Source organism: Suncus etruscus, chromosome 16 (assembly GCF_024139225.1).
Source record: "Suncus etruscus isolate mSunEtr1 chromosome 16, mSunEtr1.pri.cur, whole genome shotgun sequence".
Lineage (NCBI taxonomy): Eukaryota > Metazoa > Chordata > Mammalia > Eulipotyphla > Soricidae > Suncus > Suncus etruscus.
In genome coordinates, this window is record NC_064863.1 from 85892798 (window position 1) to 85909772 (window position 16975).

Genomic DNA, 16975 nt, shown 5'->3' on the forward strand with positions numbered 1-16975 from the left:
TGTTTTTATTAAATACATTAAAATCATGAACCTTGTACATCTTGAAGGTGACATAGACCCCTAGTGTGTGCATTCTGTTTCTTACACAAACACTGACATTGTTAGGTTTATTTTCCGTGAGTTATCTTAGGGGGCTTGATAAACTTTCATTATGTGTTCACAGAATTCAGACTTGTTTAAGTGAGTAAAAAGAGGAGCACTGCCATGTGTTCACACTACTAAAGCATAGTGCCTACAACTAAGCACAAGAAGCAAAATTACAAACCCATTCTGTAGGTGGCTGGGCCCTGTCCTTTGGCATTCAGAAGGTGATGGAGTTGCTCTGGAGTTCTCACTGGTCCCTTTGCATGTTTATATTGTTTCTCTTATCACCCTGAATGAAATAAGGATTTCTGTGCGGTGGTAATTTAAGACATTCAGGCTCTCTTGTGTTTTAAGTCTTCTCAAAAATATATGACAAATAAAATTTCTATTAGAATACTTCTTACTAGTACTACATCACTCTACTGACTAGAAAGAATGACACACTTGCATGACAAAGGCCTGTGAAGGAATTAATGTGATTTAAGTGTCTTGTAACTTCATTTCTTATTCCCTTAGTAGAGCAAATTCTTATTTTTTTCGCCTTCACTGGTAACAGCTTTTATGGGAGCCCACATCAGTCAAGTTGGATTTGAACTCAGCTGCCTTGTACTGCACTTAACATGCTGTAATGTCCCAAGATGCCTGCTGCAGGTGGTGTATCATCGTACACACTAAGTGACATTCCTATCACAATCATATTATGGAAGATGGGTGATAATCTGTTTTTACTGGTATTAATAAACACACACAATGAAGAAAACAGATACAAATTTTGAGACCAAGGTAAGATACCTAATCAAGGTCATTTAATCAACCACATTCATCTCATAATAGAAACACATTCCTATTCCAATGATCAATTTTAGATTTTGAGTTGGAAGGATGCCCTTCAGTCAGGGCTGTCCTGGACCTGCGACAAAGACATTGCACTGAAGGGGTTGATCTTTTAGAGGTAATTTTTCTCCTCTAGTTTGTAATGTACTGAGTTTTTACTGAAAAGAAAGTCAACATCTGTACCTTCAAAAACAAAGAACAAACAGCACACATTAAAAGGAGTTTCTTGTCCATTACTCTCATTGCCAGTGGAATGTTTTCAATACTGTAGATATTAAACTAATTTCCAACATAACAGGCAAGAAAGTTTTGATTCTGTCTTTTTTTATAAACAGTTTTACTATGACACTAGTAAATTTTAGGAAAATATCATTTACAGTATTGTGTTTTATTCAACTACTCTTTTATTTAGTGACTGATGTTTGGGTGTATGTGTGTATCATAATCAGCTTGTTTACACCTGCCACTTCATCAGTTGCTTTTCTATGACATTAGCCGTTATATTATCTCTCTCGATCTCGGTTCACCTCCTGGGGTCATGCCCTAGGTGTGCACATGTTTTTGCATGGTGAGGAACAGGCCTAGAAGCAGAATGCGTGCTCATTACATCTATGTTAATAGCACTGGTTCACACTTAGCAGACTCTTCACATGTGTGTTACCTTTAATGAAAGTTTCTAACACTTGTCGTCTGAACCAGTAAGTAATGCATGTCAAACACTTAGGGTGCCTGGCACTTTGCAAGGACTCAGTGGTTCACTATTGTGACAATAATGGTTATAACAATAAAAATAATGAAATCATCCTCATTCCATTTTTATCTAAAAGTATGTTATTGCTCTGGCATGGAAAGCAATCCTTTGACTGCATTGTATATGTGGGGATAAAATGAACATAGGAGTGGCAAATCCTGGGTTGGTTTGGTTTGTGAGCTGGTCAGTGTCTCAGATGTAGTAGAAACCTCTACAATAGTCTTAAATTAATGCTCTTTCTAAATTTTTCATTTTGGGGCCACACCTGACACAGTGCTTGGGTTACTCCTGGCTCTGCACTCAGAAATCCCTCCTGGTAGGCTCAGGGGACCATATAGAATACCGGGAATCCAACCTGGGTCAGCTGCATGCAGGGCAAACACTAACCATTGTGTCATTGCTCTGGCCCCCTTCCTAAATTTTTAAAAATAGGATTCAAAAGAAGTAGAAGGATGTCTCCAATTCCAGAGATTACACAAAGTTAATTTAGGCTCTGGCTGGCAAGGCTGTGAAATTATGAGGGGGTTTCCTTTTAACTCGAGCCCAACAGACTTGTAATGGCCAGCTAGTAGCCATTGTGCGAAGGGGGTTGCTAGAAACAGCCCTTCTGCAGGAGGAAGACTTCCCCACTGACGTTCCATCTATGGACAGGCCTAGTGCTAGTGGGAACTGGAGGTAGAGGGGCTGTGCACCTAGCTAACCAAGGCTCTAAGTTGGGGAAGCCACATTGCCCCAGGATGTTGGAAGGAGGGGCAGCAGCCCACAAGACTAAAAGTGCCCACTTAGAATGCTGGGTAGGAGAGGCCCAACATGACTTCCTGAAAGAAGGAAGTGAATGGGAACTGCCTTGGTGAGGGATTTATGGATAAGCAGTAGATTCTGTAGGGTACAACAGTTTGTTCCAATGGAGCATTTCTTCTGCCGAAGGAAGTCTGGGTCTGGCTGCTCCAGTCTAGTCATATCTTTGAAGCTGCCTATGATTGAGTGGAGTTAGCCTGTGGCAATACATAAGATGCTGTTACAGTTCAGGGCTTGCCTTCATCCCACTTCTGGCCTGCTCTGGGGAGGCAGCTCCTGGATGAACTCTGTAGCAAACCTGTTTGAATTACAGTGGAGAAGCACCTGAGGTGCTAGGTACAGGTTTTGATCCTGGGGCCTTGTTCAAAACTGCCCTTTCTACCGAACCCGTCTCATAGATTTTTCTTCAGAGTGGTGCAGAATTGAATGTTTGTCTGCAGCTATGATAACTTTGCTGTAGACACATTTTGGTACTTTCCTTAATATACGCTGTCTCACTGTGACTACTTTCCAACGGAGAACTAAGTTTTAGCCAGAATGAAGTCCCCTGTGATGAAAGCAAAGCTTGAGAGGTGTGAGGCCAAGGTCTGTTTGCTGAGAGCTATACAGGAACAGAGCGATGGGAAGTGGGCAGAGGTAGGTATAGTGGGGACATTTATGGTCAGAGCAAAGTATAATAGAAGACAAGCTGGGAAAACTGCCCTGAGCCTTCAGGAGCAGAGTTTCTTCCTGACGATCCCCATGGCCCTGATTGTTCACCCAGAGTCGTTACTATACTCCAACGGACAGTACAGTTAATATTTGCTCAGTGGGTGCTTGGTTCTACTGAGACTCCGTCTTAAAATGCCCTGAAGAAAGAGGAAAGGGGAGATTGAAAATCATCTAGTTCCAGAAACAGAAACCTTCCCCGATGTGGGTGTGAAAATTAAGCAGGTTAAAAAGACCCTTGAGAAGGTTCTCAGTCCAAGCCTGGTGGCAGATGGCGTGCTTGTACTTTGTACCATTTCTGTACTCGAAGTATTTATTATTATTGTTGTTATTATTATTATTTCATTGGACTACACCTGGAAGTGCTCAGGGCTTACTCCTGGCTTTGTGTTCAGGGATCCATATGTGGTGCTGAGGATTGGAGTCGGCTGTGTGCAAGTCAAGTGCCTAACCCCTTTACTGTCTAGACCTGAAGTAAACAGTCAAAGCTCCAATCCCCTGCTTATTCCATTTGGTCGTAGATATCACAGCCTCTTCCAGTCTGGGAGCAGTCTGCTGGGGGCGGTGTGAATCAGTAGAGACCCCTTCATCCTGCAAAGGTCAAGAAATTAGATGAATTTCGTTTAGTTTCTGAATCGATACTCTCTGCAAGCATATCTAGCACCTTCAGATTATTCCTTCTTCAATCTATATTCTGGTTCAGTTGATTTTTGTATTTGGACCAGATTAGAGTCTCGACTTAATGTGAAACTTGTACTATTTTATGCTTTTCAAACCAACCATTTCATCATCTGTGTTTTAAACTAAACAAATTGCTGAAGACTGCTGTTTTATTTTATTATTAGTCTAAATTATAATACTTGAATTAAAAGAGCCCTACTTTACCAGGAAAGGTTTCTCAAAATGCTTTCAGATCTGCTACTAACTAACTTTACTGACATTAAAAAAAAAAAAAAAGGTGCAAAGAAATATACAGACTTACGTGTTTTAGGGATTCGGGTGTCTTTGAAACAGATTTTTTTTTTCCGTTCAATACTCTTTACTGCTTTACCTAGAATGTTAGAGTTGGTACTAATTTACTCGCCAGTGATGCTAAATGAGCTCTCCTTAGCAGCAGGAATTCCTGGAATGTGTTCCTTTCACTCGGGACTGTCTGTGTGAGAGGCACCTTCCTTCTCTTTGGAGTATTTCTACCTCCAAAAACACATCAAACAAGAAACCCCCTAGCCTCATCTTGCTGCTTGGCCTTCGTAGCCACACAGTTCCATGCTGGGGCCACACAGGATTTGGTTCTGGCCTAGCTGCAGTTGGGCTTTTCTATGTGATTGTTGGCATGTCATTTTAGAAAGGGTGTTTGACATCTGAGAAATGGCCTAGGGAATCCCGTGCTGGTCTGGGGCAGCGGGGAACTATTTTACTCAGCTGTTGGTGCCCACAGAGCAACTGCAGCTGTGGCTATGGGAGCTTCATCAGCATTTCCAAGTCTTCCTCTGGCAGACACAGCCTGCTGCCAGCCAGCCTGGGCCAGCCCTGCCCAGCCCACTCTGGGTGAGGACATTTGTAACAATCCAGTTGAGGGTGAGGAGGGCTGGCTTGAATCTGGAACCAGAGCGCCTGCTTGGCACATGCTGATACCTTCTGGGTTGTCAAACCACACAGAAGCCGCCTAGGGTTAAAGTGGATGGCTTGGAGCATGAGACTGGTGTGTGCTGGGAAGCTCTGTCCTGCTACTCAGTGAGTCCTAGCCTAGCAGTTTGAGGCAGCCTGCCCAGTTGTAGTCTGCCCTCTGCAACGGTCACTTGCACAAAAACGATGAACTGTAGCACCTTAGGTGATATCGACTAATTTAGAAATGGTTTGAACTTTGATATTACACTGTGATGTTATTTCAAAGACCTGTTTGAGATAAGCTTTTTGATTTTAAGCTCATTAATTCTGCTGAGCACAGGTTCGTTGCCATTTGTAAATCCAAATGTATGAAAGTACTTCCTAGTAATCAATTTCTTTATGAAAGTATAACTTAAACATGAAAATAATGTTGGTTTATAGAAATATTTATTGTTTAAGGTCTGTAACTGTATTTTTAAAATGATGTAGTATTCAACCTGTGATGAAGGGGTTTGTTTGTCAACAAGATTATACTCTGTACCAACTCTTGGAGGCTGGCCTAAAGGCTGCTTTCTGGCCCCGCAAGGAAGAGCTGACTGGCAGTTACCTAATTCATCTTAAATGGCTGCAGCATTTCTAGAAACTGGTTTGAGGATGGTCACTAGTGACCTTATGTTCCTGAACACCGTCTTGGAAAACTCCTGTAACTAATCTTTCTAAGGAGACTGAACTCCCTGCCCATAAAGTAATGTATGTCTAAGGTGTGTAGGTAATTTAATCCTCTCACAAGCTGAGTAGGGTAGTAGAGCAAATCTTTTCAGACTCAAGAAACCCAAGAAGTCAGGAACTCAGCTGTTTGGAACTCAGTGCCACATGCTCGTGTGGCTGTAGCGGACCCAGGAAGCAGCGGGAGTTCCTGACAGCCTGTGTTCGTTCAGTTACTCCATTTTCCTTTTTCCAAATGCATCCTACTGGATATGATGGAATAGACCGTAGATGGCGTAGACTGAGCTTTGGGACTGTGTTGGGACCATGCAGGTGAATGTGTCACTTTGGCAAACAGCATCTCCGAGTAAGTACTGCCCCCGTGCATGTGGAGCCTGCAGCTGGAGTGAGGCATGCCTGTGTGCCCCGCGCACGGGCCGTATTCGCAGGGGTTTTGCCGAACGGAGAGCTGGTGGACCCCGGCTCCCCCAACTGTGTGCTAGTTGTCTGTTGAGTCACTGGGAAGGGATTGGGTGGGATGAAGGTTGGAGTCTCCTGCAATCTGTGTCATGGACTGTAATATTATAAGGTCTGTATTTTGTATGTGTATCTCAGCCCAAATCAGGAACGAGCCTGTGTGTCTTCACATTGATATTCCCATTCAAAGTATGTAAGCAGACTTTGTTAATTCAGGAGATACCTCCAAGTGGAAACATGCTGACTTTTTTCTGTAAATCTTAAATAAAAGGTACTGTTCCTTCCTTTGACCCAGGACTGGTCTGTGTTTTCTGTCTTTCTCTCCATGCATTTTGTTTTTAAACTTTTAAGTTGATTCCAGCCGCACTGTGGGAAGAACATGGGGTGGTGGAGAAGTGCCAGCCTCTCATCCCTGAGCCCATGAAGCTCTTTGTGCTCAGAGCCTCCCAGGGTTTGGGCTGCTCTAAGAGTGGTCAGGACTGGAGAGTGGCTTTTCCTCCTCTCAGGCTCCCTGTGCACACTCTAGTCTCACCTGTGTCTGAGCACATGTTAGATGTGGGCTTTGAATTCAGCATTTGCTCAAACAACTAATCTTGCTGTTAGTGCTAAAGAGGTAGGAGGTGAGTTGGTAGGGAGAATTCAGGCAGCCTCCCAGCAACCGGCCCTCCAGTGCTGTCACCTCCATAGAATGCTCACTCACACAGCTCATTCTGTCTCCCGGAAAAGGTGAGACCCCCCCCCCCCCCACCGAAAAGTCAGCCTGGAACAGGGCAGCCAGAGGGAGTAACATGCGCCGCCCCCTGCACCCCCCACTGCTCGCTCCTGTCACATACAACACCCAGCAGATCTTCAACCTTGGCCAAGGCGCTGGGATGGGCATTAAGCAGTGCTTGGATCAGATGGCCCCCGCATATGCCAGGCACAGCCCGGAGACAGCCTACATTAACACAGCTCTTGGCCTGCTGATCCCTCAAGTATATGGAGTGTTTTTCCTGTTCCTCGAACCTTAAGAAGCCTAATTTGGAGGAAGCCCCTGGCTAAGACTTAGAATCGGGCAGGTTGCCTGGTGGTGCCTTATTTATACATATGCGTGCTTGTGTGTGTGTGCGTGTGTGTGTGTGTGTGTGTGTGTGTGTGTGTGTGTGTGTACACATGTACATGGCCTGGTTTCAATTTCTAGCTTGGTGGTTATTAGTAGAGTTCATTAACATAATATCTTGTGTGCTTATTGATCTGTGCAGGAAATGTCTATACTTTTGCAGTATTGAAAAATTTAGTTTTCAACATAAATTATCCAAAACCAAATGTGCTTTTAGATTTTTTGTATCTGAATTTGACATATAAGAAATAATCCTAATGAAAAGGCTTATTGATTTTTGTGTAAAGATTTATTGGCATTACTGGTCAAGTGAGGGCCAGATGGCAATCTGTATAATGACCCTGATACTTGGAGGGGCAGCTGAAATAGAACCTGTGAAGTGTTTCATTCAAAGATGACACATTTTCTCTCCGGCCTTTACCTGGACTCAAGAGTTGGCAGATTTGGGTCAGATTTGGATATGCTCCTCTAGTAGAGACAAGGCTCAGTGTGAAGAGAATGGGATGGTTAGTGAGAGGTGTGATGGAAAGTGGTGGGCAGCCGTTGAACATACCAATATGCTTCTGGATGGTAGTTCCGACTGGCCTGGGAGGATCTGGTGAAGCTTTATGCCACGCCATTGCATTTTGGTTCTCTGAGCACTTCACTCAAGAGCAACATGCTTCTCTCATTTTTAGGTAGTTGGACTCTATTGGTTGAGGAAGGTCAAAGTACCAGCTCTAGTGCCCATGTTGCTTGACCTTTTAGAATGAAACGGGTTTCCTAGCTTACTGTTTAAAGAATATTGAGAATGCGTGTGCCTCTTCCATAGCTATCAATACTAGATATTAAATAGGACAAGTCCAGTACTAGGGTTCTGTACAGGTTAGTTAACAAGTTGTGTTTTCATGAAGACCAGTCTCTGGTGTGTCTTGGGCCCCGGGGAGTGGTGCTGGTGGGAGCTGTGCGGCCACCTGCTGTTTGCAGCTGAACTGTTATCTGCCTCATTCATCTTCAGGTGTCGGACAGCCCGGGAGATGAGCCCTTGGAGTCCCCATATGAAAGTGCAGATGAAGCACAGATGGAAGTCTCATCTAAAAAGTTGGAGCGAGGAGTAACTGCCAAAAAGGAATACGTGTGCCAGGTGAGGGTGGGCAGACAGCCTCGTTTGTACTCCTGATTCGAGCCCCTGCAAATGGGACAGCCCATGGGCCTCCCCTTTCTTTCTTTTTTTTTTTCTTCAAAAATTTCATCTTTGAGAAGGGAACCTGCCCCTTTAGCTGCCTCCAGTTCTGTCTCCAGGGACTTCAATCCTTGCATCTTACAAAGTCCTCTGAGCATTGCCAGGAGGGGGAGGAGGGAGAGAGGGCGGGAGAGAGGAGAGAGGGAAGAGGAGAGAGGAGAAAGAGATGAGAGAGGGAGAGGGAGAGAGGAGAGAGAGCTGGCCTCCCCTTTCTCCTCTCCCATGACATCACTCACTGATTTCGGCTTTGCTGACATTTCCACACAACCCAGTCAGCTTCACCCATGTGTCGGCTGCACCACAGCCCTGGAACTGATGGGCACAGAGGGTCTTGATTTGGCGGGTTGGTCAGGCTGATCCCTGGGAATCCGATTACCTGTGGATGTGCTGTGCCCCAGTCCATGCGTGTTCTTTGACTCTGGCAGCCTGAGAGCCACTGCTATGCACTGCTGAGGCTGCGATGGCTCCTTTGACTCGGAGGGATCTTTATTGCACGGCACTTCCTTTATATTTCCCGTGAGAATGTGTACCCTCGGCTTTTAATCCCTGATTTCTTGGAGCTTCTCCATGTCTTTTTCTGGCCTATGGGCCGCCTTTGTGGCTCACCATCATTTTTCCCTTCTGCCTGCAGCTGTGTGAGGCACCTGGCAGCCTCCTGCTCTGCGAGGGACCTTGCTGTGGAGCCTTCCACCTCGCCTGCCTGGGCCTTTCCCGGAGACCTGACGGGAGATTTACCTGCAGCGCCTGCACTTCAGGCAAGTCCCTGAGTTACTGATGCATCATGCAGTGAACAGATCCCTCCCCTTTCCGGGAGTTGGTAGCTGCCGGTTTCCCACTGGGTGATGCTTGTGACAGTGTGTGAGTTCCAGAACAGGCGCCTGAGGATTGTCCTTTGAAGATAGTGTATAAACCTGCGCCTTGTAGCTGGCTGCAACAGTAGCCCCAGGTTGCTCCATTTGTTCTGCTTGATCAGCACCTCAGGAGAAATGCACTCAGAAAAGAGACTCAGGGTTTCTGACACTGGGGACACAGGGTGCCTGGAGTCTTCTGGAGAGTTCCCCAGGCGCACCTGGTTGCTTCCCACTGTGCCAAGGCCTCCCCAGACTGCTCCTTCAGCTTATAGGACGAGACTCTCTGGGGTTTGGCTTGGTTTTAGGCTAATTCCAGAGGTGCTCAGGCTATTCCCGGTGCTGTGCTTGGGGGCCTCAGGCCTAGGTGGTGCCAAGGATTGAACTGGGCCTCCTATGATCAAGTCTGCTCTGACTGCGCCCTTTGAACTTTGTAGCCAGGAATTACAATTTAATGATTCTTTGCACCTCTCTCCACTCCTCTCTTTAATTGTTTGTTAGGGGTTCACTCGTGTTTCGTGTGTAAGGAGAGCCAGACAGACGTTAAGCGCTGTGTTGTGTCACAGTGTGGCAAGTTCTACCATGAAGCTTGTGTGAGAAAGTATCCTCTGACTGTGTTTGAAAGCCGAGGCTTCCGCTGCCCTCTCCACAGCTGTGTAAGCTGCCATGCATCCAACCCTTCCAACCCCAGACCGTCAAAAGGTACAGGTTATGCCAACCTCTAGCTTTGTTTTGAAATAACGAATGTTCTCATTTATCTCATTGTTTACAGTGTGAACATACTGAAATTTATTTATTTATTTTTGGTTTTGAGGCCATACCCGGTAGCACTCAGGGGTTACTCCTGGCTCTCAGCTCAGAAATCACTCCTGGCAGGCACGGGGGCCCATATGGAAAGCGGGGATTCGAACCACCATTGATCCTGAGTGGGCTGCTTGCAAGGCAGACGTCCTATTGCTGTGCTCTCTGGCCCCAACATACTGTAATTTAGCACCAGTCTTTCCAGGAATATTCTTTATGAGTCTTGATTTCCTTTTGTAGAGCATACTCTTCATTTGGAAGGCACATAGCTTTCTGTTATTCTTCTGCCTAGATAGCACCCAAAGGCAGACATGCAGGGCCAGTTTATGCTGCCCTTGGGCCTGTCCAAGCTGAGTAAGTTCATCATGAAATATGCAGCCTCAACCCAACCACAACCTCCCTGTTCTTTTTCTATATAGTGTTGGCTTTGGTACTGACTGTGCTACAGTGCTGCTACCCTGGGAACTCTCTTCACAGTGTTCCCTGCTTCCTCCCTGAGAGAAGCGTCTCAACTTTAGGATCTTCTAGTCATCTTTAGGGAGTCTCTTTGTTTGTTTTTCTGGTCCATAAATGAAGAAAGGCTTTGATGTTATTTACATTAGTTTATACTCCCCTTTGAGCTGTCTCTGAGTCCTGAGAAAAACATTTGAAAGTCATTTTATGTTAGGTTTCATGTGCAATTTTTAATCCCACAGTATTTAGCCTTATCATCAAGGGTTATAAGCTGGGGGTGATTTTTATCATCCAGGGGACATTTGGCCAGAACTGGAGGCCTCAGTGGACTTTTGGGGCTTGGTGGGTCGTGTCTTGGTGCTCCTAAACACTGCTGCATGCAGGATGGCACTTGCCCCTCCCCATTGTCAAGTATTGTTATCAAGGCTGAGAAGTTGCAATGAATTTATGTTTAAAGGTTTGCTGCTTTTATTTGTGGACTACACCCAGAGATGGTCACGCTACTCCCTGGGTGCTAAGAGGATCGTTTGGTGGTGGGGATCCAAGGTGCTTGCTCTGGCCCATTGAAGCATTTTTCTAGCCCAGAATGTGGCATCTTAAATGTTTGACATTTCTCTCATTCATTGTTTTTGGTTTGGGCACCACACCAAGTGGTGCTCAGGGATTTTTCCTGACAGGGGTCTGGGGACCATAAGAGATTTCGGGGATTGAACCCCAGTCTGCCACGTGCAAGGCAAATGTCCTACCCACCATACTATTCTTCTGGCCCCTCTCATTTTCAAAGTGCCTTTGCCTTGGGGAGATGTATTTCTTTTACATCTATTTTATTTCTACAGTAGATGTATTCTATTGACTCTTCTCCCACACCCAGTTTTCTTGGCCAAATACTTGAGGGGCCAGAGAGATATATAGCATGTAGGGCATTTGCCTTGATGCAGCTGACCCTGATCTCCAGCATCCTATTAAAAAAAAATACTCTCAAACACTGCTAGGAGTGATCCCAGAGCATTACTAGGAATAGCCCAAGAAAACCAAGCCAAACATTTGATGGATCTTGATTGATTTGATTGGTCACTCTGCAGTAGTTTCTGAACTTGCCTGGCCTAGGGTGTTCCTGATTGTTTAGCACCTGATTGAGGTTTACTGTGTGTGTCTCTTGGCTGCAGGGAAAATGATGCGGTGTGTCCGCTGCCCCGTGGCCTATCATGGAGGAGACGCTTGTCTTGCAGCCGGTTGCTCGGTGATCACTTCCAACAGCATCATCTGTACCAGCCACTTCACGGCGCGGAAGGGGAAGCGGCATCATGCCCATGTCAATGTGAGCTGGTGCTTTGTGTGCTCCAAAGGTGAGGCTGGCATGGGGTAGGTTGTGGGCATGGCAGAACTGGGTGCACTTTGAAGCAGAGTAAGGCAGCCCCCCTTTCCTTTCTAGGAGGGAGCCTCCTTTGCTGTGAGTCCTGCCCTGCTGCCTTCCACCCTGACTGCCTGAACATCGATATGCCTGATGGTAGCTGGTTTTGCAATGACTGTAGGGCTGGGAAGAAGCTGCATTTCCAGGACATTATCTGGGTGAAGCTGGGTAACTACAGGTGAGGAGAGTGGGCTTTCTTGTGCTCGTGCTTTGCTCTGCACTGCTTTCAGCATTGACGTTATTGTCACTCCCTCTGAAGAGTGTGTGAATCCTGTTTTTAATATTTATAATAGATGGTGGCCAGCAGAAGTTTGCCATCCCAAAAATGTTCCCCCAAATATTCAGAAAATGAAGCACGAGATTGGAGAATTCCCTGTGTTTTTCTTTGGGTCTAAAGATTATTACTGGACGCATCAGGCACGAGTATTCCCATACATGGAGGGGGACCGGGGCAGCCGCCATCATGGGGTCAGAGGCATCGGAAAAGTCTTCAAAAACGGTATGGATGGTTTCCTGTGGGAACAGCTCCGCATGCTGCTTTAGCCTTCCTATGTGTGGACGATTGATTTCCATGTGATTGCAATGGAGTTTCATTCCAGACAGGTGTTTGTTTTGCTGGCTAATGGAGGAAGGACAGGGTGTGCTGCCTGATCATTTGGATGTTGTCGCTCTGTGGTTTCATTAAAAAAGCATGTACTGTTTGAAAGCTGTGGGTGGCAGTAATGGACATTAGTGGCAGAGGCATCAGGGGAAGCTTGTGTGGGCAAATAGAATGGGGCATGAGGGCTACAGGGTAGACCTGGAATGAGCACAAGCTGCGGTGGATGGGGGGTGGCAGAGCTTTTAGCTGGCCCCAGGAGCCTGTGCACACCTTTGGCACTGGAGACTGAATATGAAGGGAGAATATTTGAAGGAAGATAGTGCAAGGAGGGCTGTGTAGACCTTGAACCCACAGTCTTATGTTATAGGGTTAGTCGTGAAGTTAGACAAATGATGGCAGGGCCCAGTGCTGCTCTCCTCTACTGACAAGCCAAGGAGATTCAGGCATGCTCTTCCAGCCCCTGCTTGTTTCCTCTTCTTGCTGAGCCTGCAATTCACTCTGGAGAGAAACAATTGCATCTTGACTGTTCAGCTGAGTGAGAATGAGATTCAGAATTGGCCCCCAGGACTGTTTTCTGATTAGAACCCTCAGCCACCCTCCAAATTCAGCGTTTGGATTCAGCAGCCCACTCAAAGCATTTTGCTTTTGTTTTGTTTTGTTTTGTTTTTGTTTTTGGGCCATACCCAGTGACAGGTTACTCTTGATTATGCACTCAGGAGTGACTCCTTGAGGCCAGAGAGATAGCATGGAGGTAAGGTGTTTGCCTTGCATGCAGAAGGACGGTGGTTCAAATTCCGGCATCCCATATGGTCCCCGAGCCTGCCAGGAGCAATTTCTGAGCACAGAGCCAGGAGTAACCCCTGAGCACAGCCAGTGTGACCCAGAAACCAAAAAAAAAAAAGGAGACTCCGTGCTATGGGATGCCAGGAATCGAACAGAGATCTGTCATGGTTCAATCATGTGCAAGGCAAGCACCCTACCACTGTGCTACCACTCTGGCCCCACATTTTGTTTGAAACATTTTCAGGCCTAAGACCAGGGCAGAGATATAATGCTGAGGTTAGCACAGGCGGTGCCTGTGTCTGACCTGGTCTGATCCCTGGTACCACGTGGTCAAGTGCACCCTTAGAGGACCCAAGAATGGCCAGAATGGCTTTGGTTTAAGTAGCACTTCGTTGTTGTTGTTTTTGTTTTTTTTTTTTTTTTGGTTTTTGGGCCACACCCGTTTGACGCTCAGGGGTTACTCCTGGCTATGTGCTCAGAAGTCGCCCCTGGCTTGGGGGGACCATATGGGACGCCGGGGGATCGAACCGAGGTCCTTCCTTGGCTAGCGCTTGCAAGGCAGATACCTTACCTCCAGCGCCACCTACCCGGCCCACTTCGTTGTTTTTTTGGTGGTTCCTTGGCTTGGGTGGCCAAGAATTACTAGAAGGAAGCTAGAGTAAATCATAAGATCAATCGGATGATGTTCCTTGAGCAGGAGATTGCTGCTTAGTGGCTTTCTGCATGTGGGATCTTGGGCTCATTTCTGAGCCCAGGATCCAAAACTACTTGCCTGATAGCGGAGAAGAATCATGGAATAATGGACTTACAGGGCCAGTGTCTCGTTTAACGAAGGTCTCATGCTAATCTCACTGGTTTTTAGCACTGCAAGAAGCTGAAGCTCGATTTCGAGAAGTTAAACTCCAGAGGGAAGCCAGAGAGACACAAGAGAGTGAACGCAAGCCCCCGCCATACAAGCACATTAAGGTGAAGTGTCACTGCAGTGTCGCAGAACCCGTCTTGGAGACTGTGGTGGAGGCGCGGTTGGGACGCTGTGTGCTTGAATTAGGTCATGAATAGTACTTTTTTTCATGATGCTTCAAATTAGCACAGTGAAGTTAAAAAGAAATATGCAGGCGCCAGAGCCATAGTACAATGGGCAGTGTGCTGACCATGCATGTTGATGACCAGGTTCTATCCCTAGCTTCCATATGGTCACCTGAGTCTTCCACGAAAGATTTCTGAGTGCAGAACCAGGAATAACTGTCCAGGAGCACTGCTGGGTTTGATCCAGAAACAAGCAAACAAAACAAAACAAAAAAACAACCAAAACACCCCACCTAAGCTTATTTATAGTCTTGGAAGAGAAAAGCCTTTGGGCCAACTCATGATGAGAACCTACGGGGAGGGGAGGTAGCCCGCATGCCTACAGGGGCTGAGACATTGTTGGACACCAGTGGATGGGCTGTACTAACCTAGGGGCAGGCAGAGCTGAGGGAGGAGACACAGTCTGATCTAATGCAGATAGCAGATGCTCAGGTGAAAGGGTGTCAGGGCATCTGGCTGCCAGGGGGCAGCAGTATGCACATGTTCAGGAAGCTAATTAGTCATGCCAGAGGTAGTGTTTTCAGAGGAGTTTCCAGAAATGAAATCACTGAGTCAGAGCTTGAAACTAGAGATATTTTGGCTTTCTTTTTACTTTTTAATTGATGGATTTTTTTTTTTTGCGGGGGTGGGGGATGGGGGGGTGGGGATGGGGGGTGGGGGGCACACCCAGAGGCATTCAGGGGTTATTCCTGGCTGTGCATTCAGAAATCGCTCCTGGCAGGCTTGGGGGAATCTAATAGGATGTTGGGACTTGAACCCAGGTTCTTCTGGGTCAGCTGTGTGCAAGGCAAATGCTCTACTGCTGTGCTGTCTCTCCAGCCCCGTGCTTTTGTTTGTTTGGTTGGTTGGTTGGTTTGGTTTTTGGGTCACACCCGGCAAGTGCTCAGGGGTTCCTCCTGGCTCTACGCTCAGAAATTGCTTCTGGCAGGCTCCGGGGACCATATGGGATGCCGGGATTTGAACCCGGCAAATACCTTAACTCCATGCTATCTCTCCAGCCCCCTTGCTTTCTTTTTAATTTGTTATTTAAAGAAAATGTATCACGGGCCCAGAGAGCTAGCACAGCGCCGTTTGCCTTGCAAGCAGCCAATCCAGAACCAAAGGTGGTTGGTTCGAATCCCGATGTCCCATATGGTCCTCCATGCCTGCCAGGAGCTATTTCTGAGCAGACAGCCAGGAGTAGCCCCTGAGCACCGCCGGGTGTGGGCCCCCAACCCCCCCAAAAAAAGGAAATGTATCACATAGTTGACCATAATACATTTGTTTCCAGATAAGTGAAAGCAAAGTTATTTAAAAATGAATAGAGAGAAAAAATAAAAAAGGAAAAGGAAGAAAGAAAATTAAAAGAGAAAGGGGCCGGAGAGATAGCAGAGTGGTAGGGCATTTGCTTTGCAAGCGGCCGACCTAGGACCAATGGTGGTTTGAATCCCGGCATCCCATGTGGTCCCCCGTGCCCACCAGGAGCGATTTCTGAGCAGAGAGCCAGGAGTAACCCCTGAGTGCTGCCAGGTGTGGCTCAAAAACAGAGAGGGGGGGGGGAGGGGGAGGGGGAGGGAGGGAGGGAGGGAAAGAGAGAGAGAGGAGAGAGAGAGGAGAGAGATATACAGTGGCAAGCAAATTAGTGAAAATTACTGTATCCAGTGAAGTCATTAAAACACTGGCAAAAGGTCTAGTTCTAGTAAACTCTTGTTCTTAATTAACCATTCTGTTAACTTCATTTTTTTCTGAAAAACTAAGTGATCTCAACTATATACATTGGCATATTTTTATTTTGTTTTTGTTTTTGGGCCACACTTGGTGATGCTCAGGGCTTACTCCTGACTATGCGCTCAGAAATTGCTCCTGGCTTAGGGGTCTATGTGGGACTCAGGAGGATGGAACTGCAGTTCGTCCTAGGTTACAAGTGCAAGGCAAACACCCTACCGCTTGTGCCACCACTCCAGCCCCAACATTGGCATCTTAATTGGTGTGTTTCTTTGGGGATGACAACATCTATCAAATGTGTAGTTGTACAGGAATTCAAGTCACTGTTACTGATATTGCAGCCTCTATGGGGCAAGGTCTTAGCTGCTAGGTCTCCTAAAAGGAAGAGGAAGCAGGGCAGGGTGTCCATACTCACTCCAAAAAAGCCCTGGTGATATCAGCTCAAATATTGGCATACCTGTAGTTTAGTCAGATTGGTGTGTCTGCGGAGAATCATAGAGAAATGGTGAGTGGTGAAACAGGGCCATAGGCAAAGTAGCGATTGTGGGTGTTAGATGCAGCAGGCACGGCAGGGCTCAGCCCATGCTTTTGGAGATTTTATTTTAAGTTTTTGTTTTTGGACTATACCTAGTGATGCTCAATGGTTACTCCTGGTTCTGCACTCAGAAATCACTCTTGGCAGGCTTGGGATCGAACCAGGGCTGGCTGCATGCAAGGCAAACACCCTCATTGCTGTGCTATTGCTCTCTCCCCCTCTTTTTATAAAACTTTTGTTTGTTTTGGGCCATCCTGGCAGTACTCCAGGCTTATTCCTGGCTTGCACTGAGACTATTTAGGCAATGCTCTGATGACTATACGGGATACTTCGGATTAACCCTGGTAGGCTGGGTGAAAGGCAAACACCCTCTCTACCGTACTCTGGTCCAAGAGGCTTAGAGATTTTGGTGTTTAGTTTTTGGGCCATACCCCTTGGTGCTCACAGGTTACTCCTGGTTCTGTGCT

General features: G+C 46.5%; 1 protein-coding gene across 1 annotated transcript in view; it reads left to right on the forward strand.

Annotated features, from left to right (window-relative positions):
- Positions 1–16975, forward strand: part of NSD2 (nuclear receptor binding SET domain protein 2) — a 52585-nt gene that overhangs the window by 23652 nt on the left and 11958 nt on the right. The window contains 7 exon segments of the mRNA XM_049789695.1: positions 8062–8187; positions 8918–9049; positions 9644–9836; positions 11555–11734; positions 11821–11977; positions 12093–12298; positions 14046–14149. Of these exon segments, the coding sequence (XP_049645652.1) occupies positions 8062–8187; positions 8918–9049; positions 9644–9836; positions 11555–11734; positions 11821–11977; positions 12093–12298; positions 14046–14149 (1098 nt within the window).